This window comes from Podarcis bocagei (assembly GCF_964188305.1).
Source record: "Podarcis bocagei genome assembly, chromosome: 16".
NCBI classification, from domain to species: Eukaryota; Metazoa; Chordata; class Lepidosauria; order Squamata; family Lacertidae; genus Podarcis; species Podarcis bocagei.
This window is the reverse complement of record NC_138142.1, coordinates 25,120,357-25,147,465: the sequence shown is the minus strand read 5'-3', so window position 1 is coordinate 25,147,465 and position 27,109 is coordinate 25,120,357. Positions and strand designations below refer to the sequence as shown.

At 49.6% G+C, this 27,109-nt stretch overlaps 2 protein-coding genes across 3 annotated transcripts in view; one reads left to right on the top strand and one right to left on the bottom strand.

The window, feature by feature from the left end:
• The window catches only part of COPA (COPI coat complex subunit alpha), a 33,540-nt gene extending 21,046 nt beyond the window's left edge, over window positions 1–12,494 (top strand). Inside the window, exons 19-33 of the mRNA XM_081174551.1 lie at window positions 353–499; window positions 910–1,099; window positions 1,981–2,076; window positions 2,628–2,716; window positions 3,063–3,186; window positions 3,419–3,508; window positions 4,208–4,317; window positions 5,158–5,235; window positions 5,787–5,855; window positions 6,984–7,120; window positions 7,603–7,789; window positions 8,545–8,655; window positions 9,481–9,642; window positions 10,407–10,601; window positions 11,891–12,494. Coding sequence (XP_081030677.1) covers window positions 353–499; window positions 910–1,099; window positions 1,981–2,076; window positions 2,628–2,716; window positions 3,063–3,186; window positions 3,419–3,508; window positions 4,208–4,317; window positions 5,158–5,235; window positions 5,787–5,855; window positions 6,984–7,120; window positions 7,603–7,789; window positions 8,545–8,655; window positions 9,481–9,642; window positions 10,407–10,601; window positions 11,891–11,950 — 1,845 coding nt within the window. The 3' untranslated portion in view covers window positions 11,951–12,494. The remainder of the gene's footprint in view (window positions 1–352; window positions 500–909; window positions 1,100–1,980; window positions 2,077–2,627; window positions 2,717–3,062; window positions 3,187–3,418; window positions 3,509–4,207; window positions 4,318–5,157; window positions 5,236–5,786; window positions 5,856–6,983; window positions 7,121–7,602; window positions 7,790–8,544; window positions 8,656–9,480; window positions 9,643–10,406; window positions 10,602–11,890) is intronic.
• On the bottom strand, window positions 3,519–25,840 carry MEN1 (menin 1). 2 transcript variants are annotated; one of them, XM_081174571.1, is made up of 10 exons: window positions 25,704–25,840; window positions 23,594–24,044; window positions 21,654–21,862; window positions 20,295–20,423; window positions 20,128–20,168; window positions 18,601–18,688; window positions 16,482–16,618; window positions 15,791–15,929; window positions 14,860–15,033; window positions 3,519–3,629 (listed from the first exon to the last, which is right to left on the bottom strand). In XM_081174571.1, the coding sequence occupies exons 2-10, from the start codon at window positions 24,027–24,029 to the stop codon at window positions 3,552–3,554; spliced, it is 1,431 nt and encodes a 476-aa protein (XP_081030697.1). In that variant the 5' UTR covers window positions 24,030–24,044; window positions 25,704–25,840; the 3' UTR covers window positions 3,519–3,551. The 2 variants fall into 2 exon arrangements, with proteins under 2 accessions (XP_081030697.1, XP_081030696.1); XM_081174570.1 differs by lacking the exon at window positions 3,519–3,629 and adding an exon at window positions 13,031–14,013.
• Between the last annotated feature and the right edge of the window lie 1,269 nt (window positions 25,841–27,109).

Here is a 27,109-nt window from a genome sequence, read left to right as displayed (position 1 = left end):
GAAACATTCCCCTTAAGCCTTAAACCTTAGACTACTCGATAAACTGTTTGCAAACACCGTAAGAAAATCTTAATTTCCCAATGATTTACAAGCAAGTCTCTCTCTCTGGAACATACAACCGGAATTAATTTACAGTTCTCCTATAAAAATAATTCCTAACAGGAATTTTACCAGGGGACATACACATCATAGCTCTGAGTTTCCTATTTCAGTGCCACCACACATTGAGCTGCGCCTCTTTCCCTCCAGATCTCCTTACCGCCTGCCACGTGTGATAGCCATTGTGCTAACCTAGGATTTATTCCCTAAATGCGCGACTGCGCCCTCATTTGTCCCTCGCCTCCTGTTCCAGGTGCTCCACATGGTGCGGAACGCCAAGCTGGTGGGCCAGTCCATCATCGCCTACCTCCAGAAGAAGGGCTACCCTGAAGTTGCACTCCATTTTGTGAAAGACGAGAAGACTCGGTTCAGCTTGGCTCTCGAATGCGGCAACATTGAGGTGAGACGTGGCGCCAGCTCTCCTCCAGCCATCTCCAGGAGGGCTTGCACGCAGATCTAAGACCTAGAGGTGTCTCTCACAAGGGTTCCACGCTTCCTCCCCCCTCAGCAATCTGTAATTAGCTAGGTCTTTAGTTAAGCAAATCCACTCCTTCATTCCAGCATTGTCTCCTTTCCTTTTTTTAAAGCAAACTTGCCTTTTATTGGCAAATTCTGTCCCAACATTTGACTGCTAAGCCATAAAATGCTAAATCTTCCTCTCTATAGCTCAGTGGTGGAGCATGAAGGTTCCAGGTTCTGTCTTTGGTGAACTTTTACTTGCATGATCTCAAGAAGCAGGGCTGGGAACAGCCTCTCTGCTCTGCCCCCTTAGGTATTAACCCGAGGGCCGTGTTTTTGGTGCTCTTTTAGATTGCTCTGGAGGCAGCCAAAGCCTTGGATGATAAGAACTGTTGGGAAAAACTGGGGGAAGTGGCCTTGCTCCAAGGGAACCACCAGATCGTGGAGATGTGTTACCAGCGCACCAAGAACTTTGACAAGCTCTCCTTCCTGTACCTCATTACGGGCAATCTGGAGAAACTGCGCAAGATGATGAAGATAGGTTGGTCTCTACAATGAAAGGCTCTTCCAGCCCATACAGAGCCAGAAACTTTCGATGATTCAGGAATGTATTACAAAAAAAATAGAATTGCATGCAAAAGACTGGCCACCTTTGCAGAAGATGATAAAACTGGATTCCTGCCTTGTCTCAGTTTACTGTGAGCCAGCAGCACATGTCCTGTTCCACTCCTTCTTCCACCCAAGGGCATAGAATTGACTAGGAAGGGATAGCTTGATGGGACATCTGAACCCAGGATCCTGTTTCGTTGCTTACATATACTCCTGGTTTATATGGGAGCAACACACCAGGATTTTGGGTACGGACATAAGCCATCTCTTCTTGCTTTGTTTTTCTCTGCTTTTCTCCAAAGGGAAGAGCGAAGGAGCTCCGTGTACTAGCAAGCTACTCATTCACAACAAACCCAGAATAAGCAGAGAGTTCTGACATATTGTGTGGGAATGCAGCCGCCTGCCTCTCTCGTAGCATGATCACAGTTGCTGACATTTGGCCCTCTCAAAATGTCGTGACTATTGAAAAACTTACTCCTAACAGTCAAGGACTGGGAAATGGTGTTAACCTCACAACAAGATACATTCATCCCATCCCAGTGCAAGGCAAACCATGTGGAATCCTAGACGTGGAAGCTTCTTTGTAGGCTGGCTACTGACCACCAACCTTGATGGAAGGGAAAAAAGCAGGACGAAATGCGTAGTAATGGGAGGTGGCTGCCCTTTTGCAACTCATGAATCCGCTTCAGGTTGGGAGAGGGGAGATTTGTAGCAGCAGCCAAGAATTCTGCAGTGAGCTAATGCTTGAAACTCCTGGGTGAGAGTTGGGTGTGGAGGTGATCCATTTTCCTCTTCCCTTGTTCTTTGTTGCAGCCGAAATCCGGAAGGACATGAGCGGCCACTACCAGAATGCCTTGTACCTTGGGGATGTGGCTGAGAGGGTGAGGATCCTGAAGAACTGTGGACAGAGTGAGTAAGCTGGCAATGTGAGCTTTGGGATTCCTAGAAAAACGAGCAGAGTTTCTATTAACAAGAGCACAAGAGGAGACTGCTGGATCAGGCCAGTGGCCCTCCTGGTCCAGCACCCTATTCTCAGAGTAGATAACCAGGTGTCCCCTTATGGGAAACTTGAAAGCAGAACCTGAGCCCAAGAGCCCTCTCCCCTTCTGTGGCTTCCAGCAGTTGGTATTCCGAAGCATTGCTGCCTCCCAGCTTTGGAGACAGGGCATAGCCATCATGGGTGGGAGCCACTGATAGCCTTCTCTCGATGAATTTGTCCAGTTCTCTTTTAAAGCCACCCAAGTTGGTGACCAGCCACAGGAGAGAGTTCCATCGTTCAACTAAGAGCTGTGCAAAGAAGGGCTTTCTTATATCTCTCCCCTTCCCTCCCCTTGCCAGATCCCACCCTTTCCAGGCCGAACAGGGTAGCAGCTATGGAGCTGTTTCCATTTGCATGACCAGACTACCCTGGAGAGTTTCCCACCATCCTGACCTTTCTCTTGCTTGCTTGTCTCTGACAGAGTCCCTGGCCTATCTGACGGCTGCAACCCACGGCTTAGATGAGGAAGCAGAGAGTCTGAAAGAGACCTTTGACCTGGAAAAGGAAACGGTTAGTGCATTGGTTGCACTGGATTTGGTTGGCATGCCATTCTCCCTTTGCCTAACACTGGTGGAAGAATTTCAGTCTGGGGGTGGGAGCTTACAAGTCTGTAGTTTACCAGACCTATTGACCCAAGTCCCTCAGGTTGCATCACGAACCCCCGACTCTGCATCTCAGAATACATAAGCGTTATCACCCACCTGCTTGCAGTTTGAAGCTTTCTCCCAAACTGCCCCTGGGCTGAAATGGCTGTGTGGCTCCCTACCTAATTCCCAGTCGGCCCTTTCCTTGTCCCTGTGGAGAGTCTGCAAATTTACATGGAGGGTTGAAAGTTCTTTGTTTCCTCTTCTTCCAGATCCCAGAGATAGACCCCCATGCACAGTTGCTCCAGCCGCTTGCTCCCATCATGCCCCTGGACACCAACTGGCCTCTGCTCACTGTCTCCAAGGGCTTTTTTGAAGGCACAATTGCCAGCAAAGGTAAGGACACTGTTACTGGCAGGCTTCCCCTTCTCAGATTTTGCATCGGAGGTGGGGAGTGGCAGGGGCTCTCAGGTATTGAGGCTGCTCCTGTCGGTGGCTGCTCCTGTCCTCTGTGGAGGCCAGAAATGGCTGCTGTCAAACAGGGCCACTGTACCTCAAGCCGTGCCTGTTTCTTAAGGCTGCAGAATCCCACCACAAGACAAACTGGTGATCTTGTTCTTCTCTGCAGGCAAAGGAGGTGCGTTGGCTGCTGACATTGATATAGACACAGTAGGTACCGAAGGCTGGGGAGAAGATGCTGAGCTGCAGCTGGATGAAGGTGAGAGCTCAGCGGTGAATTCCCATGAGGGCCAGGTTTTGGTTTAAGGTCGTATACCATCCTTCATCAGAAGGCCACAGGGCAGTTTGCAACATGCAACGCAGATGTCACTGCATAGTATCTGTACAACATAAAAATTGAAACAATCGTATGAATTTGATTGTAATACTAAGGACTGCATTATAAGTTTTTTGTAACAGCAGCAGCAGCAAAAATAAGAAAGGAGAAAATCAGCATCAGGGTGTTTAAAGTATGAAAGCAGTGCACAAATCCTGAGTCTTCTCTCTATCCAAAGGTAGCTCTTAATCCTGGCCACCCACAGAAAATGACAGACCTTCCCAGCTCTCTCCAGGGAACTTTCCTTCCCTCACCTGGGACTCAGCTATACAGCTGCAAATAAAACGTTTTGAATGCATTGTAAAGTACAATTGGCACACTAGATGGCGACCGTGAGCTATAGCAAATTCAATGCGTTTTTCGAAAGGTTTAAAAAACAAACACATTTTCGCAACGTTTTTAACGTGTGTAGATTCCACCCCAGTCTCTCACTCTGTGAATCTTTCCTGCTCTGCATGACTTAATAAAGGTGTTTCCTTGCCACCACTTACCAATGAGGCAACCCAACCACTTCCTGTTTTTGTATGGGGTGCATGTCGGACCTTCTTAAACTCCCCCAATCCATGCTCTGTCCCCTTACAGATGGCTTTGTGGATGCTGGGGAAGGTTTTGGAGACGAAGCCCTGGCTAAAAGCCAAGAGGAAGGAGGTGGGTGGGAAATCGAAGAGGACCTGGATCTTCCCCCTGAACTGGTAAGGATGGGTTTCATTCATTTTAACTGGTGGGATGTATTGCAGCAGGACTGGAGGGGAGGGGAGACTAAAAGCAAATGCTTGCACATCTCCCCTTAAGTCCGTCTCACTCTTGGCCCATTGAGTCTGGACCATTTTCTTCCCAGCCGCCACTCTCTAGGATCCTAGACCGTGAGGGGCCTTTTCCCTTTGCCTGCTGCTGTCCCAGTTCCCCTTTACCTGGAGGCTCCAGAGATGGAATCGGGGACCTCATGCATTCAAAGCATGAGCCGCACCATTTCTGAGCTCTGGTTCCATCGTGGAGAACATTTTGTCATTGACTACCACATGAGCTCTGTGAAACCTCCATGTCCGGACGCAGTCTACCTCAGATATCTTCATGCACTAGAAAATGGGGAACAAAAATGCATGTGTGGGGAAGATGGGGAGTAGCGGGATAGCTCAGTCAGTAAAAACATGCAGATTTTAATCTCGGGGTCGTGGGTTTGAGCCCTGCATTGGGCCAAAACATTCCTACATTGCCAAGAGTTGGAAGAGATGACCCTCGTGGTCCCTCCCAGCTCTTCTGTGTTCAGACATTTGTTGTTGTGTTTCACCCCTGGTGTGAATGAGGTGTTCACGTTGCGGCAGGTGCCATAGTAGGAAAGGAAAATGGGATGGAAGCACTAGTTTCTGTATTTTAGTGTTTTGCTGGAAGCCGCCCAGAGTGGCTGGGGTATAAATAATATGTTGTTGTTGTTGTTGTTGTTGTTGTTATAGCATTGTAACCAGGAAAACTTCCATGTCTGAACGCACCATAACTGCCCCTCCTTCTCTCTCCCCCACCCGTGTTTCTGCTAGGATGTTCCTGGTGGTCCTGCTGGAGAGGCAGAAGATGGCTTCTTCGTGCCGCCCACCAAAGGCACCAGCCCTGCCCAGGTAGGAGGGTGTCTGTGCTGAGGCACAAGACTCCTTGAGACCGGGCAGCAGACAGTGCCGAGCCCTACAAGTAGCAGAGAAAAGGGAGGTGGTTGGGAGTAGGCAGAGACTTGACGCTTTCCTGCATTTCCCCCCAAATGCAAGTGCTGCTCCCAGGCAGCAGGCTGCGATGACAAGCACGCAACTGAAACTCCCATTAAAAAAATAATCCAGAAGGGTCTGCTGGGTGCGGAGTCTGCTGCAGCGAAAGCATCCGAGAAGTCTCAAAGGCGAATCAATGCATTGGTCCTCAAGACGCTGCAAGACATGCTCGTTTTGAAAGTGTAAAAGACGAAAAAAAGCAACAGGAGCTAATTTCTGTAGGCCGAATTGAAAAATCTGGCCAGACTTGCAGAGCTTTCAAAAAACCAAATAAAACCAGGCAGATCCTTCAGCACCCTTGGGCTGGTTCCTGTCTCACTGCGGCGGAGGGCCAATGGGATAAGTTCACCTCCACAAGTCCTCTGATTTCTGTGGTTCTAATCAGATCCCTTTCTTTTCTCCCTGCTTAGGTCTGGTGCAACAATTCCCAGCTTCCAGTTGATCATATCCTTGCTGGCTCTTTTGAGACAGCTATGAGGGTGAGTTGCCTGGGGACAATATCTCTGCACTGGCCTTTTTTCTTTTTCATACAGTGTGTTGAACTTTGGGGTGCATGTCACAAGTGGGGTTTTGTCTTTGTCACAAAAGCTTTGTCCCCAGTGAGCCTTGCTTCCTTTCAGGGGGTTGTGACTTCTTACCTGCCTGAACGTGAGCACAGCTCTCTGCGGAAATGGTTGGTTTGGATGCCTGCACAATGTGACCTTTAAAGGATGTTGTTATTTTTATTTATTTAACTTACTAGTTGCTTTTTTATTTTACAAAAGTAACTCAAAGTGACTTACAAGAATTATATTTACATTAAAACCAAGAAAAATCTGAAACACATTCATATTTTTAAAAGGCAGGATTAAACCCAGTGAAAGAGGCCACAGATAATTAAAAGCCAAAGGCCTGGCAGAACAGAAATGCTTTTGCCTTGTGCCTTGTGATGGTGCCAGGTGAGTCTGCCCAGGGAGAACATTCCACAACTGAGGAGCCACCACCGAAAAGGCCAGTTCTCATGCTGCCACCCTCCGGACCTCCAATGGAGAGGGCACACAGAGAACGGCCTCAGGTGATGAATGCAGGCTCCAAGTTGGTTCATATGAGGAAAGGCAGACCTTGGGGTATTGAGGTCCTCCTCCACATAAGGCATTATAGGTCACAAACAGTGCTTTGAATCTGGCCTGGAAACTAACTGGCAGCTAACGCAGTTGGGCCAGGATTGATGTTAGGTTCTCAGACCATCTTGCCCACGCATAGGCAAACTCATCCCTCCAGATGTTTTGGGACTACAATTCCCATCATCCCTGACCACTGGTCCTGTTAGCTAGAGATGATGGGACTTGTAGTCCCAAAACATATGGAGGGCCGAGTTTGGGAATGCCTGCTCTTGCCCCAATGGGCAAATTCGGCAGCATTTGCGATTTCTAAGCAGTCTTCAAAGGCAGTCCCAAGTATAATGCATTGCAGCCACTTAGCCTAGATACAGCAAGCCAAGTGATAATTTTAGAGCAGAGGAGAAGAATGAGAGAAGGGGAGAGTCTGTGCAGCAGAACTTGGTTGGGAAGCATCTGGGAGCCCACCCCCCGGTAACACCACCTCTCCCCCTCCCCTTTCCACTGCAGCTTCTCCATGACCAGGTGGGAGTGGTCACATTTGCCCCCTACAAACAGCTGTTCCTGCAGACCTACGCCCGGGGGCGCACCACGTACCAGGCTCTTCCCAGCCTCCCCGCCATGTATGGATACCCCCATCGCAACTGGTAGGTGTGAGCGCCCTTGTTCTTCTTGCCGCGACTGGTGGCTGCACTTGGTTGTGGGACCCAGGTGCTCACCATGAGCTCTCTAGGTTGTGAGCAGGAAACAGGCTTTGCCATGGCCTACCCCTGGCTGCCTTCTGCATGCATGAATTCAGGAGCAGGGCTGTGGGCTGATGCTTAACCTCAAACAGAGGGATCTTGTGAAATGCTGCATAGCGTCATATACACTGCTTGTCATACTCAGACTCATCAACATTAGTGGCCATTAACTTAGGCCCATTAATTTCGACAGATTTACTCAGTCAAGCTTTCTTGGTGTCCATCCAATGATAAGCAAGTCCTTGAACATCCCTGCCTCCCCCTTCCTTGACCAGTTTTACCCCACACCTCATTTTTACCCCTTTTGCTCTGGAATCGGCTAACAAAATGTTGCAGTTCAAGCATCTGTCGTAGGCAAGTCCTCATACTGCCTCCTCATTTTCTAGGAAGGACGCCGGCCTGAAAAACGCCCTCCCGGCTGTGGGACTGAAGCTGAACGACTTGATTCAGCGGCTGCAGCTGTGCTACCAGCTCACCACAGCTGGCAAGTTTGAGGAGGCCGTGGAGAAGTTCCGCTCCATCCTCTTGAGCGTGCCGCTGCTGGTGGTGGACAACAAGCAGGAGATCGCGGAGGTGAGCTGTCGATTCATTCGCATCATCCAAAGCAGACTCAGCCCACTTGCTCTCTGTTCAGATAAAGAGAAGCCTTCATGCATGTTTCTCAGAAGTGTTGCGGCGCTGTGGTCTAAATCACTTGGTGGTTCGAATCCCCACAATGGAGTGAGCTCCCGTTGCTATGTCCCAGCTTCTGCCAGCCTAGCAGTTTGAAAGCATACCAGTACAAATAGATAAATAAGTACCACTGTGGCAGCAAGGTAAATGGCATTTCCATGCACTCTGGCGCTTGTCACGGTGTCCCGTTGCGCCAGAAGCAGTTTAGTCATGCTGGCCACATGACCTGGAAAGCTGTCTGTGAACAAACACCGGCTCCCTTGGCCTGAAAGCAAGATGAGCACCGCAACCCTATGGTCGCCTTTGACTGGACTTAACCGTCCTGGGTGCCTTTACCTTTTTACCTTACTGTACTAAAAGAACACCACCCTGATTCTGCACTGGGACAAACTCAGTTCAAACGCTTTAATCCGTTGTGCAGATCAAGTGTGTTGTCAATGTTGCTGCACCAGCCATCCACTCATTCTTTTCTGTTCAGGGGTATAGGGTAGGCTGAATGGCCCACCCCAGCAGCATGAAATCTGCTCTCTCCCTACACGCCCCTCCTCCAAATCTCCTGTTTTTATTTCAAGCTTTGCAAAGCACTGCTCCCCAAATTTTCAAGCCGCTGTTTGTAGCTAACGTGCCCTGGCTCGTTCGTTCTTTTGTTCTGACAGGCCCAGCAGCTGATCGCCATCTGCCGGGAATACATTGTGGGGCTGTCCATGGAGATCGAGAGGAAGAAGCTGCCCAAGGAGACCCTGGAAGAGCAGAAGCGCATTTGCGAGGTAGGGCAACCCCTCTCTCTCCATGACCTCACGCCAAGGGTGCAAACATTGGGTTACCAAAAGCATCCTAGCTGTTACAGTCTGCCAGAAGGCAACACTTATGCAACTCTCTGTGAACAAGAGCACCAATAATTAGCTAAGAGAGCAAATGAACACCATTAACTCTATCAGGGGTGGTCAACCCCCAGTTCAGGAGCCTGATCTGACCCTTAAGGCAACTGGCTCAAGACCCTACTAATTTTGGCGGTGATGGCAGCAAAACAAAACACACAAAAACAGAGTAGAGGGCAGTGTTGGAATGGGAGGGGCTAAGAGCTCTGGTGGGGATGCAGATCACCACCTTCTGATCATCTGAGTGACATCCTTCCTAGCTGACCTACATGGATCAGTTGAGGAGGGTGGGGGCCATAGGGTTGGCCACACCCACCACTGCCCTGCAGTCCCCGGAGAGTTGGTCAGGCCTTGGCCAAAATGGGTTAGCCATTTCTGATGGCAAGTTCAGAAAGCAGTTGCATTTGTGGAAAAACCCGTATCACAGTGGATCCGAGGACCCCCATCATCTGCCCCAAAGCCTGACCTTAGTGGTGCCATTGTCTCTTGAGCCCATCTTGCCTATTACCCTGAGTAGGAGCAGCCCTCCAAGACCTCAGACAGAGGTCATTCACTTACCCTGGTACCTGAAACCTTTTAGCCGACGGTGCAACATCCATGCCACATGCAAAACAGCTGCCCTATCCCTGAGCTGCAGGCCCGTCTCCTGCACACCTGAGCGGTGCCCCAACCAAAGCAAACTCCTTTTTGGAACTGCATCCTTCTTCCCAACAGATGGCTGCCTACTTCACCCACTCCAACCTGCAGCCCGTCCACATGATCCTGGTCCTTCGCACAGCACTCAACCTCTTCTTCAAGCTCAAGAACTTCAAGACTGCTGCCACCTTCGCTCGCCGCCTCCTGGAACTGGGGCCCAAACCGGAAGTGGCTCAGCAGGTAAATTCCCAGAGGAGCTGCTCAAAGCCATCATCTTCATTGCCTTCAAGGGCTCTAAGCACAAAGGGCAGAGGGTGTTTTGAAGTGTAATAAACCAACGTTGCAGTTCTGGCACAAGATCTAAAATATCTGCAGAATGATCCCTTGGCGCAGGAGTAGTGCCACTGTGACACAGGCCAACTTTGATGGATGGGGGGGGGTCAGTCACCTGATGGCGTGATAGTTTCAGGTGACTGCCCACCTCTCGAAGTTGACTTGTGGGGAGAGAGGTCTGCTTGGCCATGGCGTTCCATGCAATGCACTTCCAAGGCAGCACCCAGCAGAATTTAACTTGACTCCCAGTAGCTGGTAAGCTGACTGGGTCGATCCTGTTAGCTGCAGAGGTCTGCTTCACCATTGTGAAGGGTATGTCCTGGCATGTGCAGCACCCAGCAGGATTGCACTCTCCACTTGCCCAACTGGTGAGCAGGGCATGCACTCCTGCTGCCTGCAGGGGTCTACTAAAGCAGCCAGGATTGAACCCCCGCATGCCAAATCGCCCCGCCGACCAAGACTGGCCCGTGAGCTGGCGGTTCCCCTCCTCTGCCTCCCTACAATTATGTAAAGTCCCTTTTTCAATTCTTTACACTCCAGGGGAATCTTTGCAGTGCAGTCTTTCCCCAGCTCATTCTAAAGTGTTGAGACAGAACATTCAGACTCCCAGGCCGTCTACCCTGTTTCTCCTTAACAGCTGCTTAGCTTTCCTCTCTCCACCACCATTGCAGACACGCAAGATCCTAACCGCGTGCGAGAAGAACCCCAGCGACGCCTACCAGCTCAACTACGACATGCACAACCCTTTTGACATCTGCGCCGCCTCCTACCGGCCCATCTATCGGGGCAAGCCGGTGGAAAAGTGTCCACTGAGCGGAGCTTGCTACTGTCCTGAGTTTCATGGCCAGATTTGCAGAGTCACAACTGTAAGTACCACCTCCTTCCCTCCATTACTGGCAGTAACTCTCTCCTTGGAGACTTTTCAGCCTCTTTTGGTTACCTCTTGGCAGCCTTTCTCGTGGTCTCCGTGGCAAGTATAGGGCATCAAGGGTATCCACATGCTGCTGCTGCCAGATGCTGTGTTTTGACAGAAACTGGCTGAAGCATCACTCTATACATGCTGTAACTAGTAGGATGGTAGTAATTACTACTAGTTACTACTAGCCTACTAGTACCAGTTACTACTATTTGTAGTAGTTACTAGTAGTAGTAGTAGTAGTAGTAGTAACTAGTTGTTGTAACTAGTAGGGTGCACCACTTTTGAATCTGGGAGTGTACCTTCTCTTATTACTCTATGCTTAAAAAGCCCCACACTACTACTACTACTTCTTTTATTATGTAGATTAGTAACCAAGTAGCTCCCTTCTGTTTGCAAGGATAGTTAATAATGGCACCCTCCATCTGCAGTCTGACATGGCGCAGTCCATTCTACCTCTGCAGGACTGTACCATCTCATTTTGCTGCATGTATAGATAAATTAGGCCTCAGCTTCCTCCTGTTGGGGTGGGAGCATTAATCTTCCCCTTCTCACAGCATCGAGAGGCCTGCTGGCTACGAGTTACTGCTGGAAGGGAGAATTTCTCTAGGCTAACCTGTGACCCTCCAGATGGTTGTTGAGATTACAATTCACATCATTCCTGCCCACAGGCCATGGCTGGTGGGAGTTGGGAGTCCCAACGACGTCTAGAGAGCTAATGGCCCTGCAGGGAGAGTTTCAGAGAGGAAGTGCTGGCAGCCCGTTGCCCCTGAATGCGGAGATGCCTTGATTTCCCCCCTGCTCTGGATTGGCTAATGTCACATCCTTCCATTGTCATGAGCTCCTGCATCCCAGCACTTGCCAGGTTTTGCTGCGGGAGGGAAGAACTGCCCACCCTCCTCTATTTTGCAGGGCTCTGTGTAGATCATGCCTCTCCTTGGTAGCCACCCGGATGATGTGGTTATCAAACGGTTTAGCATCCTTGGACGGCTATATCATCAGGCTGGCTACCCTGAGCCTGGCAAGACCTTGTTTCGAACCCAACACTTGAGTTTCAGAGACACACAGTGTGTCACATCCGTGGTCTGGAAGTGCTTAGAGGAGCGAGAAATTTCCCTGCTTTCTGAGGTTCAGAATGAGGCTCTCCCTGGAGCAAGACAAGGGGCTCTTGCCATATTAAAAGGACCCTATGGTTCCAAGTCTAGGAGGTGCTAACCATGTCTTTCTTTGGCTCTGCAGGTAACAGAGATCGGGAAGGATGTCATTGGCTTAAGAATCAGCCCCCTGCAGTTCCGCTGAGGCTGTCCTGTGACCAAGCAGCTTTCTACAAGCATCCAGTTTTTTTCAAGTTCTACTTTTGGCTGCTGCCCCTTGTACCTCCCCTTTTCTGCTACCATTAATACGCCCCCTTTCCACCTGTGCTCACCAGGCCCTTTTTGGAGCTGTTCAGATGCAAATCTTCAGTCTCAAGTGTGCAGTCACAGCCAGGCGTGAATGCTGTGTCTCCCTCTACCCCTTTCCACATGTAGCTTCCATGAGAATCTGGGGGATGGAATAGGCTCCTCCCAGGATCCCACCAACTTTCCTGGATGTTTGTTGGGGATCAGGACTCGAAGATGCTACCAGAGACTGCAATAATTGGGTCGTCTATTCACTAGAAGAGGCATTTGAGGTTTTACGTCTCATATGCGGGGGGCCAAAGAGGGGCTGAAACTCTACTCCACTCCTTTTTGTATTCTTCACCCTCCCCACAAAAACTCCCTGTCCCTTTCTCTCTGCCCCATCTCCTTGTTTTCTTTATTAACATTTAATAAAGTGAAATCACCCAAGGGGGAAATGAGAACGTTGTGCTCATTGTGGTTTCAGAAATATTCTGTTGACATGAGAAGGCATGCAGCTGTTGGCGTAAATTTTCGGGAGGTGGAGGAAACCTTACCAAGGGGTGCATAGACCAGATGTTATAGCGACATCCTAGATGGTGATGATGCTTCATTGGGGCGAGGGTGTCCTCAGGATGGATTGGTCATACAGAAACTCACAGAAACATCTGCCTGCCCTTCAGGTCCCACCAGCTTTCTCTGCCTTAGTCAGCAGCAGAGAAGTAGTAGAATGGCTACAAGCCATGATGGTTGTATTATGCTGCTGAATGTCAGTTGCTCAGAAACCACAGGAGGGGAGAGTGCTCTTGTGCTGGTTTTCCACTGTGAGAACATCTAGATGGACTAGATCCAGCGGGCTACAGCTCCCTTCAGCCCTAATCTGTCACTCAGTTCTGATGAGAGATGTAGTCCAATGAACAGGTTGGCTCTAGATTGTATTTCCATCCTCTCACCTGTCCCCAAAGATGTAACATACCAGCATTTACACTGGAAACATGAATTGCTACAAGAGATTTATTTATTTATTTAAAAAAACCCAACAACTTGAGATTTATTAAAATGCCCTTTTAGAAAAAAACATCCTGTAAATTAGTACAAATGACAGCAGCGGAGGCAGCGAGTCCCCTCTGCCTACCGCTATTTCACACGCATTGATTTGTGCTCAACCCACAACTTCCTGGGCACCATGAAAACTGCTAGCTGCCCCTTGTCTCTGGCAGGATTTGCACTCATGTCTCAAACCTCCATTCCCAGGGAAGAGTTACAAACGAAATAAAAAACGTTTCCGATCACAACCCAGAGGAATCCTGCCTGTGTTGCGACTCAAGCAGGGGGGCACGCCAAGTTCTCCTGGCTTTGGGGAGCTGGGGGTCTAGAGAGCAAAACATGGCTCTGCAGCACAGCTGGGAAGATTCTCGACAGACCTGCTTGCCCACCCCGGCTACTCCTGGCTGCTTGAAGGAAGCACAAGAGCCGTGACCCTGGGTGGACTCTAGACAGCTCCAAGATATTGCTCAAGGAAAGGGCAGAGCTTTGCTGCCCCCGGCAGGCTCAGAGGGACTTGCGGGGCCGCTTGAGGAAGGAGAGCGTGTAGTCCCGGGGGGCCGAGGCTTTCTGCTTCTTCAGCTGCACCTGGGACTGAGCTGTCAGCTGCAGCTTGATGGCGCTCGAGTTGATCTTGGCTGCCACCAGCAGCTCCTTCATGCCCTTCATCTTCTCGCTCTGGAAGGTGAGGACGGGCCCTTCGGGAGGGGGGCTGGGGCCGCTGCTGGGCCTCTCCTCCTTCTCCAGGGGAGGCCGGTCCACTCGCTGGCTGGAACTGGGGCGTCGGCGCTCAGTCACTTTCTTGGGCAAGGGGGGCTCCTCGGGCTTGGACTCCCGGCGCGGACCCCTGCGGCGCCCCTCCCGGGGGTCTTCGCTGCCTTGGTCGTCGTCCTCGTTGGCTTCTACCTCCCGACTCGCCAGGGTCACCTTCTGCCGCACCTGAGAGGGAGGGGGGAGTAGTCAGAAAGCCAAGGGCGCCCAGGGCACGAAGCTGAAGGCTGCTTATGATGCCCTGCCTATCTGGGCTGTACACTTCCAGAACAGATTTAGTCACATCTAAATCTTGCCCCTGATATCTAGCTGGCGCATTTTGACATCTAGAGAACAAGCAATGTCTGCCTGCCTGTTGATTTCACATGCAATTACTCTGCGAGTTTTTAGAATCTCAGCTGGGCACTTAAACACTCTCCTTGTGCCTGTTAAACATGCATCTTAATTAATTTCATTATTATTATTAATTTTTACAAAGTATAATCATATATAAATAAGAATAAAAATGTGCACCCCACCACCACCACTATTCCATTGTAACTATCCAACCTCCCAAAATTTCAACACCTCTTGCGATGGTTTCACCCCTTTCCGTTTTAACAGTACAAATTCTACAAACACCTTACATATCTCCTCAAAACTATTTCTCCTGGATATTCCCTACCTTACCTTAATGGCATATGTTAATTATCATTAACAGCTATATCCCACACCTCTTTATACCATTCTTTTAATTCATTTCTATTCTTGCTATACTGCTCATTTTCTTTTTTTGCTACGTCCCCCATAACCCACCCTTCTCTCCCAAATCTGTCTGAATCCTGGTAACAATGGAGCTCCCTCTTTTCCAGCTAATAAACACACACCCCACAGACACCATCTAGGCCCATCAAGGCCCAAAAAAATCCTGCCAAGTCATTGCACCCCTTAACATAGCTTGATGCTGGCCATTCCCCCCACCTTAAAATGCTCTGAACTTTACCCCCTGCAACCCGCTCTGCCACAAGCACTCACCATCCCATCAAAACGGCTGAGGGACTGGACCAGGAATGTGGCCCATCCCACGTGGAGGACGGGCGTGGGGCTCCCCTCTTCCCACTTGCAGATGCCGTCGTAAAAACGAAGGAGGTGGGCAAAGCACTCCGGGTCCTGCAGGGCCGAGCCGCCTCCTCCTTGCGATGGCGAAGCCTGGGCAAGACAGGTCAGGTTGTTCGGTGAAGAGATGCCACCCTGGCACCAACTGGGCCTCTGCCAACGAAGTCTGCCAAGGGCATTCCTTTCCCTGATCCAATTCACAAGTGCCTCTCTCCCAACTCAACTCTCTCTCTCTAAAGCTTCTAAAAAAACGAAAAGAACCCTACCCCTTCCTGTGATCCCCTTGCCAAATCTCTAAGCCATACTCCAGTCAGCCTCCCTTTAGAAACTCCCCACCCCACCCATCTACTTCATACACCCTCTTGCCATTTCACTAAACAATTAATAATGCTTTTCTGCTCCACTCACCTCTCTCTGTCACCTTTTAAGGCGATAACCCCTCTATTTTTGCCTTGACTGGATGCCAATAACCCCTTTTCAGGCCTTCATGGTTTCTCTCCAAGCTTCTAGTCCTCAGTGCAAACGACACTTATCATTAACATCCCCTCTGCTCTGCACAAAGTCGTGTGTTTTCCACCTTCCCTTCTTGTACAATTTCACACTGTTTCCTGTGCCTTTGTTCTGCCTCCTTTGCTTCTGGCAAAGTCCCAGCCCAAATTTTGCTGCACCTCCTAGAATTCCCACCCTGCTCCATCCGACTACTTTCATTCCACCTAATTATACTTTTCCTAACACCCGGCACGTGGCAGTGAAAAATAAATAGCAAAAGCAGAATTTCCTCCCCGGCTGACGAATGCCAGCAAGGCACAACATCCATCCTTTACGTCGCCTGTCTGCTCACCCACCTTACCTCTCCCCTCTCGCCAGCCCCCTTCTCCTCAGCTGAGTCAGCAAGGCTGGCCACCTCCTTTAGCAAGTTGGGAATCACGTCATTGGCCACATCAAAAAATTCCTTGTAGATCTCTTCATCTTCTCGACAGTAGTTATAACTGAGAGGGGGAGAAGAAAAGGGGGCAATGCCACCATCAGATAACAGCAGACGTGGGTCTTATGCAGAGATATCTGGAACCTCTGGCAGCCCAACAAGAGGCAGTTAACCACAGGCAAAATTTTCTTCATCGCTGCATCTCCACCTTGGAATAAGCCTCCTGGGGAGCTGTTAGCCGCTGCCCACAGAGCAATCTTGTTCTCTTTAACAAACTCTGGAAAAGGTTTATTTACAGGAGAACTGGACAAACATCAGTAGTTGCCCCCTCCCCAAATAAAAGGAACTGAGAAAAGAATGCAAATTTATTTTACCCTTGACTGGAGGGTATGAAACCAGAACTTCAAATGCATGGATGCAACCACCAGGCTGTGGTAAACTCTACAATGGCCAGCAGCTGCTCTCTGGGGCTTCAGGTACAAATACGCGCCAGCCCTTCTGGGAGATGCCAGGGACGGAACCTGGGACCTTCTGCATTCAAAGCAGGGGTCCTAACCACCACGCTCCGCTTCCTCCCATGGAAAAGGCAAGATGAATAGGATAGGAAGACACTCACTCTTGGATCACGGTGGCTGAATCAGCCCAGGCTTCCAGTGCTTCCTTGACGTTTTTGTTGCGGCAGTGATAGCCGGCCAGGTACATGTAGGGGTAGATGTGCTCGTTGTGGTAGTACTGCTTGGCTGAGTTGATTCCCTAAAGGAAAAGGGGGGTGGGAGATAAGGGGGGGGGGTTCAGGGACAGCAGGAGCTGATCCATGAAGACACCCAGGCTCAGGTGTTTTGGGGAAACATCTAGGGCTGGGCGATACCTGCTCTTCAACATTGTGATATATCAAGTATCACAATATATTTATATATCACAATGTCTGAAATAAAGATGGAGCTATGCAGAGGCATTGGCCGGCTTCACAGTTTTACACGCATTGTGATTTTTGCATAGCACCCACACACATGATTTGTGATATATTGCCAGGTCATAAATTATGGAACAAGTATCACGACATGGACTTCAAACCAGTTTTGGATGATATACTGATATATTGCCCAGCTCTAGACACACCATGCTGTATCCAGAACAGCTTACAAACATTGTAAAAATTATCACCATCATCATCATCATTATTGGCACATACCCTTCCCCCTAAGGTCTCATGGAAGTGGCTTACAACATTTAAAACATAACGATAATAGCAGTTAAAAACAACTTCCAATCACAGAAATAAGATGTAGGGCATGGGTAGGCAAACTAAGGCCCAGGGGCCGGATCTGGCCCAATCGCCTTCTAAATCCAGCCCACAGATGGTCAGGGAATCAGCATGTTTTTACATGAGTAGAATGTGTGCTTTTATTTAAAATGCATCTCTGGGTTATTTGTGGGGCATAGGAATTCGTTCTTGTTGCTTTTTCAAAATATAGTCCGGCCCCCCACAAGGTCTGAGGGACAGTGGACCGCCCCCCTGCTGAAAAAGTTTGCTGGCCCCTGGTGTAGTGGTTCTAAAAATATACATCTTAGGTATCACCGGCTAGGGTCTTTGGCATCTGTCAAAAGCTGTGCAGTGAAGGTGCCGGATGCACCTCTTTGAAGAGGGAGTTCCACAACTAAGGAGCTGCCCCAGAGAAGGTTCCCTCCCAGGCCGCAACACCCCAAATGTCTGAGGATGGAAGAACAAGAAAGGCAGATCCACAGAATCACAGAACTGTAGAGTCAGAAGGGGCTGACAGGGTCGTCTAGTCCAACTCCCTGCAATGCAGAAGAATCTCCTGCTCAAAGATCAGCCTTCTGCTGATCTTAGCACCTAAGAGGGCCTGTAGGGAAGGAGGCGGTTTTCCCAATATTTAGAAGAAAGGGATCAAGTCGCCTCAGGTAGCAGATAGGTATATGTATAGCCAGGAAGCTTATTCGGGGCTTGTCAACAGGCAGCCCCAATGGCCATTCCTAGAGGCTCTAGGAAGCAACTGTGTACAATATGAGGACAGCAAACCCGGGAACAGCTGCATTCCACAACATGGCAGCAGGTGCAGGTGTGCACCCCCCTCACTGATCATAGGTGGTCTGGAGAGCCTCCCTTGAGGCTGTTCCAATGCCTTCTGCATCATCAACTCAAAAGAAGCAGGCTCCCTTCACTTAAGATCCTGCTGGACTCCAACTCTCATCAGCTCCAGCCAGCCTGGCCCATGAGCAGAGAAGGTGGCAGTCGGAGTCCAGCAGCAACTGTAAGGTCACAGATCTCCCCAACCCTGCCTTACTCCCTGGGCCCCACTTTGAAGGGCCAAAATCCCGGGATTTTTTTCCCCCTTGGTGGGATGGGGGAGTTAAAACATTGCAAAGAGAACCAGGGCGGTTTTTCATTTGTTTTTTAAAAATGACATTAATACTGCCCGTATGTTTTGCTTCATATCTCAGATTCCATGAAAGCTAGAAATGTACTTTTTAATAAAAAGAAAAGACAGGAAGTTGGCAATCTGGAGATCATGGTTCATCTCGGGGACAGGGGGACGTGACTGCCTCCCCTTTCACACACACCCGCCCCACAGATCTAGGTCATGCCCCACCTTCAACAGCTTTGCTTCAGGCAATGTGGTGTAGTGGTCAGACTAGGGTTTGTATCCCCTTCTTGGCCACAGTACTGCCAAGCCCAGCCTACCAGCACCCTTAGGGGCAAGGGGGGGAAATACCTGATGGTAAATGAAGAGGGGGTCTGGGCGGCCAGGGGTGGGCTCCAGCTCCTCAAGATCTGCCAAATTCCCCAGTGCCATTGGGTACCTGCAGAGGAAGCCAAGGGATCACTGAGGACAAGCAGAGGTGAGAGGAGGCCGAGGCTCCCAAGGGGACAATTTAAGAACACACAAATAAGAGCCCGAGGGCCTGTGGATTTGTAGTTGAGGATGGGGAGACAGCTCAGCCATTGCAGTCAACACATCTCTTCAATTGTATTATCATTGCTTCTTTTATCCTTGCAATAAATTACCGTATTGGCCTGAATATAAGCCTCATTTTTTTTTCCAAATTCCGACCGTGAAAAGTTAAAGTGCGGCTTAAATTCGCGACCTTGCAAAAATTTGCTTTTTTACGATATTGGTGCATATTCAGGTATTCTCCCCCCCCCCCCCATTTTAAAGGTGCGCTTATATTCGGGCCAGTATGGTACAACACAAGAAGTAAGAGCAGCCATAAAAATGCAATTAAAAATCGCACTGCATCCAGTGCAGGGCATTACAATTGCTACAGCGGGGGGGGGGGGGAGAAGCACTGAATGGACTGCTCAGCCACTTGGTGATTTTTAAGAGGTCTGATTGATTATCTCAATAAATATTTTCCACACATTCACATTCTATGCCAAGGCACTCTTCATATTCTTTCACATAGATGACATACACTCCACTCTTTGATCATAGACTCTCCAGCAGGAGGCAGTATCTGCACAGGTGATCTGAGCCTCTTTTAGGGGAGAATATACCACCCCTGAACAAACTCCAGCGTTTTCCCTTATTGCTGTTGAAATTGACTTCAGAGGCTGTTTTGTCCCATGCCTTAAGAATGCCTGAATCCCCTTCCCATATTGTTCTTTTTCTAATATTTAGTGTCTATTTCCATCAAAAGAGTGAGTGTCAGAGACCAAGTCTTTTTTTTAGCTGTATCTAGCCAAGACTGACTTAAAAGTAGACCTACTGAAATCAATGGACTCGAGCTAGTCACAACCAGAGTCCACTACCACTAAATTCCTGGCTGCTTTGGCTGCTTCCAACTCACGTGGCCGAGACCCTCTGGAAATTACTCAGAAATAGCTGGAAGCTCCTCTAGAAAGGAGTAAGACTCCCTCTGCAACTTAAGAACATAAGAGCATAAGCATATGTCTGCTGGATCAGGCCAAGTCCTCTTTTAAAGCCATCCAGGTTGGTGGCCGTCATTGCCTCATGTGGGAATGAGTTCCATAGTTTAACTATGCACTGCATGAGACTAAGAAAGACACAGAGAAATGAAGCTGTTTGGGCTCTGTTAGCTAACAGCATCAGGACGGGGGCTGGATTCCTCTCCCTAGAGCTGCCTTTCCCAAACTGGGAAGACTACAACTCCCATCAGCCCCGGTGAGCGTGACCAACATTGAGAGTTGCATGTCAAGCAAGATCTGGAGGGGCCAAAGGTTCCTCTGCCTAATGATAGGGCCAGGCCCTGTGAGACTAGGCCCTCTCTAAAGTACTTACTTCTCCAGGTGGCCCAAGTCATAGAGAACCCACAGCAGCTTCTGCAAGGGATGGAGACAAAGAGGCAAGCATGAGAGGCATCATGATGGTGGTGATGATAATATCGGCTCCAGTTTCTGCAAACCCCCACCAAAGGGAAGGAGAGGGGTCGATCCATGTCAGCTCACCTGTTGCAACTGCAGCAACTCCAGGCTATCCGAGTGCAAGTCGATGGAAGGATTGATGGCACACACCATGAAGGCCACCTCCATCTGGCGGGTGCAGCATAGGTAGGAGCCCTTCAGGTACAGCCAGCTCTGAAAAGGGGGAGGGAATTTTGCAGGTGAGAAGTCTGGGTGGGCATCAACTTTCCCATTGCAGGATCTTTCTTTCTTTCTTTCTTTCTTTGGATGGAACCTGGGATCTTCTACACTCTAAGCAGATGATTCTGCCACCCACGAAACACAAAGACGTTGCCCTCTGCCAGGTCAGACTGGTGGCCCATCTACTCCACTATTGCCCACCCTGGTTGGCAGTGGCTCTCCAAGTTTTCGGACTGAGGTGGGTCTTTCATATCACCAGGATTGAGCCAGGGGCCTCCTGTATCCTAACCAACGTGCTCTACAACCCAGCTATGATCTCCCTCGTTTCAGATATTTGCATAGGGTTGTGTGGCTGAAGGTATACTGGAGAGCTTTATTTTTAAAATATAATAACAATAACAATAATAATAATGGAAAACCGATTCCTGGAGGGTGATTTAACATGTTAGCGATAACAACCAAGCCGCCTCACTCAAGGAAGGATGTTGGCAATTCCCAGGTGGAATGGCAACAAACAAGACAGGCATAAAGGCGTCCCTCACACGCCCAGTAGCATAGCATGGGTTGCCAGCATGCACATTCAACTGCCTAATGGCGTCTGTATCACCCAGGAGATTGCAGTCATAGAAATAAGAAGAGTCGTCTGGAGAAGTCACTTCCTGGTTTGCACGGAGAAGCAGTTCTCAACTGAGTGCAGCAACAGAAGCAGACAGCTGTACTGAGGCAGCACCAGGTGTTGAAATTTTGTGCCCCCTAACAAATTTGCACCTGGGGCAACTGCCCCTGTTCCTGCCCCCCCAACTAGGCCGCTGCTCACGCCTTCCTTGTAAGCTTTCCAGAGGCATTTGCTGGAAGGCTGACAGGCAAATTGCAGCTGTGGCTGGGTCTCACCAGGCAGCAGCACTAAGATAAGAATTTTCATGAAGGGGGGCAGGTTGTATTTCACATTTATTGGCTGGTCAAATCCATGCACAATGGACCTATTCCCAAGATTTATTTTTGCCTTAAACGGAGATGCTCAGATTGGCCTTACGAAACAAACATACATGCTCCTATAACAATGAAATGAAATTAAATGTGTACACCATCCAAAGCTAATTCGCTCCTATGGAAGAAGTGGATGGAGTACAGAACCTGCAAGCTACAAACCATCTATTCAGTTGCACCTGCCTCCTATGTGAAGATGAGAGGGGAACGTCCTCCCTTCCTCAGCTGATATCTTACCCGTTCTGCCACACCAGAGTTGACCGTTTGCCCACGTCGGTCCTCATTGCCTTTGCCATGCCATGTCACCTCTGCGGTCTGCTCCCCATCTTTGCCGAACACCACCCAAGCGTGGTCCTCAGAGAGCGCCAGGTGAACGTCCAGAAGTCCTAGGACCTGGCAGGCCCCCACAACTGCAAAAGCCACCCCAGAGCTGTCTAGTTTGGTGCCTGGTAAAAGAAAGTAAAAGAGCAGGACACTCAGGACAGCTTGAAGAGCAGCGGAAAAACACTATTGCATCTGGATTAAAAATGGGAGGCATGCAGCCACACTTAAAAGAATTGTTTTTGGAGGGTGAAAGCTGCCCACCTTTGGAGAAGCACACCTGTGACCTCTCTGCATGAATTGCTGTTATGAGCCAGCCAACTGCTTGGAAAGATCCATGCCCAGAGCAGTACAGAGACACCCTGAGCTACAACATCTGAAAGCAAGTAATTCTGCTGTGCTTGTGCATGAGGAGTGATTGACGGTTCATGCCACACCCACTGCAGATGTTGGGCACAATTAACCTTCCTCCGCTGGCTTATGGCAGCTGGCTGGTAGGAGGCAAAGCCAGGACAGTAACTCAAAAGGTGAAGCAGTGGACAGCCTCTTCCCTTGACCTTGCAGAAGCCTTTGATTAATTTATATTTTTTTTGCACAAACGTCAAATGAGCAGTTTACTCCTAACACCAGTTTTGAGAGTTAATTTTGCTGAGAGCCTTGTCTCTTGAAACTCCAGAAAACGGGAGACTGTAGCTTGTCTTGTAAAGGTAAAGGACCCCTGACGGTTAAGTCCAGTCGTGAACGACTCTAATGTTACATGCTCATCTCGCTCTATATGTCGAGGGAGCCGGCATTTGTCTGCAGTTTTTCCGGGTCATGTGGCCAGCATGACTAAGCCGCTTCTGGCGAACAAGAGCAGCACAAGGAATCGCTGTTTACCTTCCCGCCGGAGCGGTACCTATTTATCTACAGTAATACCTCGGGTTACATACGCTTCAGGTTACAGACTCCGCTAACCCAGAAATAGTACCTGCGGGTTAAGAACTTTGCTTCAGAATGAGAACAGAAATTGTGCTCCGGTGGCACAGCGGCAGCAGGAGGCCCCATTAGCTAAAGTGGTACTTCAGGTTAAGAACAGTTTCAGGTTAAGAATGGACCTCCGGAACGAATTAAGTACTTAACCTGAGGTACCATTGAACTTGCATTTGACGTGCTTTTGAACTGCTAGGTGGGCAGGAGCTGGGACCGAACAATGGGAGCTCACCCCGTCGCGGGGATTCGAACCGCCAACCTTCTGATCAGCAAGCCCTAGGCTCTGTGGTTTAGACCACAGCGCCACCCGCGTCCCTTAGCTTGTCTTGTAGTACATGCCAAAGATAAGGCCACCCAAACAATATAGCAACACATCTAAGAGGACCAGCAAAGAGGACCAGGCCTTGCTCACTCTTGTTTTCAAAATATCCAACATCCCCATCATATAGAGAGATAGTAGGATGCAGCAGTTAAACGTGCTTGACAACGACCTGCGAGGCCAGGATTTGAATCCTTGCTAAGCCATGAAACTTGCTGGGTGACCTTGAGGCAGTCAGTGTCTCTTATCCTAGCCTGCGTTGCAGGGCTGCTGTGGGGATAGCATTTATTTGCTTATTGATTTATTAAATGTATAAACCACCCTTCATCATAAGATCCAGGGGGGGTTCACAGACTAAAGTACAAGATAAAAACACAAGTAAATAATTGAAACAAAGCAAATCAAAGCAATATGCCCCCCCAATGGGGAGGAAGAGACCCAAAACTTCCCTGCAAGAAAGGGGGAACATAAATATAATAAACAAATATAAATATATGCAGGGCAACATGAGATCGGCAGCTGAGCACTTGGGACAGAGAGCAGCATGCTCCCTTTGTGGCCTCACCTGTGATGAAGCTGAACAGGGACTGGATGTGGGCCCGATCCTTGAAGTAGGAGCGGCTCAAGCTGTTCCAGATGACATCGGAGACTTTCTTGACAAGCTCCCGGGAAGAGTAGCCCTCTGGCCGCGGGTAGAGCGAGAGATCCACGGCCCCACGGATTTGGGCAGTGAAGCGGGCATGCAGGGCCCCGATGATGCTCAGGTCAGCCACCGGGAAGTAGGTCAGGCTGTCGGGACCTTGGGCAGGCTCGAAACTGATGCCCGGCACATTGGTGGGCAAGACGCGGTTGACAGCCAGGAAATGCTCCACGAAGCCCAAGACGAGCGAAAGCAGCACCAGGTCGGGCTGCTCCCGGCGAAGCTCCAGCTCAAAGAGGCGGACCACATCCGAGACGGAGCGCAGGGGGAAGAGAGCCTTCTGAGCACCCTTCAGCCCCATGGCCTAGGGGGCGCGCTAGGGAGCAAGCAGAGAAGGAGGAGGGTCAGAATTAGCAGGGGGCAAGAGGGCAGTCCAGCTAATTCAAATATGACAGAGATGGGGAACTTCTGGCTCAGAGCTGGGCTCAGCGCCAACCACCATAGATACTAATGGTCAGGGATGATGGAAACTGGAGTCCAGAAACATATGGCAGGCCACAGGTTCCCCACCCTGGTGTAACAGATGTCTGCCAGCTTTTAAAACCTAACAGCAGGAAATAGCCACTTTTTCTCGGTAAGCACAGAGAGGTCCATCCAAATCTTCAATGGGGTCATGAATAAAGTAAAGCCAGAGTAGATTTTAATCTTGTCACTGACTTAAATGCCCACTAGACCATTAGTGTGCGTGACACATTGCCTTGCTTGGAGGTTGGGGGCAGGGAACCCACCTCAAACTGGAGACCAGACAGTGCAGAGCAGGAAGTTTCAGCCTAAGAGCAATCCTGGTTGAGGAATTTTGCAACACCTAAGCTGCTTGAAAGCTCAGATCCGGAGCCTGGGGAGATTTGGGGTAGCAAAATGGTTGAGCGCTTGTGTCAATGGGAATGTGGCAGCCCCAATGAGGAACAAAAGAATCTGCCTCACAGATCTCCGGCAGAGCCATCCGTCTTGGGAGTGCAGCGCTGCCAGAAAGGGACACCTCTTGCTTGTAGTGCACCCCATGCTTGTGGGGAACCTGCTGCTAAATTATTATTAGGCAAATGAATAGGCTTGGTCTCCAGATGCAGCTGAACATCACCCCTTGTTACTACTGACCACTGGCCAGGCTGGGAAGGGGATGGTGGGGCTTGCAGTCCCACATCATTGGGGAACCTAAGACTGGGGAAGACTACCTTTGGGGGGGGTCTCAGGCAGGGGTCTTTCCCCTGGAGATGCTGAGGATTGAATCAGCAACTTTCTCCATGCAAAACATCTGCTCCACTGATATACAACCCTTCTCCAATAAAGCTATGAACTCACGGGGTTGCATTCAGTGAGTCATTTACTAACTCTTCAGAGTTGGCTCTTCCCTCCTTCTCTGTCAGATGCAGACATAACACTGGCCTACTTGGGAGAACCGTTTTTTCGGGTTCCGCTTCTGAAGGGCTTTGAACACGGAGGAAACACACTGTTCATTCATCACCAACCTGCAGCCCTGCAGATGATCTGGGCTGCAACTCCCATCACTCCCAGTCTTCTGTTTTTGCAGCCCAAAACATCTGCAGGGCATCAGACTGCCAAAGGCTGCACCGCATCAATTCTTGACGAGGTGCACAAGCCCACACCCCTAAAAAGTTTGGGAATACCATATCGGGAGGGAGTAGAGCTCAACAGCAGAGAATCTGTCGCGCATGTTGCAGCTCTGCAGTGTTTAGGCGGGAGGATGCGGTAGTAAGGAGATGCCCTGGAGAACTACTGCCTGCTCTGGGTTTGGCGGGCAAACGGAGCATCCGGGAGCTAAGGCAGCTCCCTACACTTTATAAACAGGCTTCGATCCGTATCTGCGGGAAAAGCAATATCGCAGAACAATAATCCTCCGCGCGGAGGTGTTTTGATCGCACCCCTCCTGCATCCCACCCACCCAAAACGATCAGCCACAACCTCACGCTGCACATGAAGGGGGGGCGGGGAGAGAGAAGAAACGAGCCGTACCCACCCCAAGGCTGTTGCAATTTGCAGTTGCGCCTCTGCTGCACCAGGATCCTCGCGGGCGGGGAGCCGATGGCGGGGCTGCATGCAGAAAGGCGCCTTCCCAACACGCCCCCTCCGTCTCACTTCTCCGGCTCTCTCATTCGAATGCGCTCTTTCAGCCGTCCGTACCCCCGCCGCGCGCGCAGGGCAGCATGGGAGTTGAAGTCCCGCGTTGGCAAGGCATGCTGGGGGAGCTCCGGCGGCCTGCTCTGATCCACAGACTTATAGTAGTTAAAGTCATGCACACGCTGCTATATTCCGGGTTCATTTGAACCACACAACCTCTCCGTCGCCTCCCTAGTCGCGAGGGAAGGAGAGAAGCGCACAGCAAACCAGGGATGCGTGCAGGGCCGGATTTAGGTTTCATGAGGCCCTCAGCTACTGAAGGTAATGGGGCCCTTTATATGTCCAGCTGTCCTTTGCCAACAGCAAATTGTCGCTGTTTTTTTGTGTTGAACATATGCTATATGGTAATTTATGGACCTAATGATCTAAATGATCTAAAGTCATTTGCACATGTTGCCATGCCACCAGTCCATGCAGAATGTAGGCACCCTATATATAGAAATGAGCAAACCAGTGATATTTTAGGGAGCAGACTAGCAGGCAGGGCCCATTACTTACATCATAGGAGTGTATACAACACAAAACACTGTTGCTGTATGTAGGTTTTATTTTATTTGTTTTTTATCTTATATTTTGGAAATGTACATCCAGTTTTTCCCCCTTTAAATTTTTTGGGGGCTCCCAAGAGAGTGGGCCCCTAAGCTATAGCTTGTTTAGCTTATAAGTAAATCCATCACTGGTCATGTATCGTCGTCCCGTCCCCCCCTTCTCTCTAACATGCGTCTTCCTTTTTTCATTTAAACTTAAATCAGTGGCAGTGGTTTTGGCCTCCCTTTCTGCAACCGGAGGTGTGTTTTGCATGTGTTTCCCCCCCCCCCCCTTCCTTTTGGCTGCAAATGGTCAGTCATTTTCTGGCTCCACCTCCTCACAGGGATATCAACTGCGAGTGGACTACACTGCAGGGTTGTCATAAGCCTCCCCCTCTCTTCTGCAGCGGCAGGGAGAGAATTGTGGATTTCGCTGGCATCTGTAGCACACTTCTAAACTGCAGAGAAAGTGAGCAGAAGAGAACTTAGCAGTCAAACATTCAAGATTCACACAAAGTAAGATCCGAGACTTCTTAGCAAAGTTCCTTAATCGGCTACAAGAAAATTAAAAAGGAAGGAAGGAAGGAAGGAGTCAGTGCTAACAATCTGAAATTGTTGGGGTTGCAACACTAACATTCTGGAGTTTCTCCATTGTTTTTGATGGGCAAATCTCAATTTCGCTTCTGGAGATTTTATTTTATTTTATTAAAAAGGATAA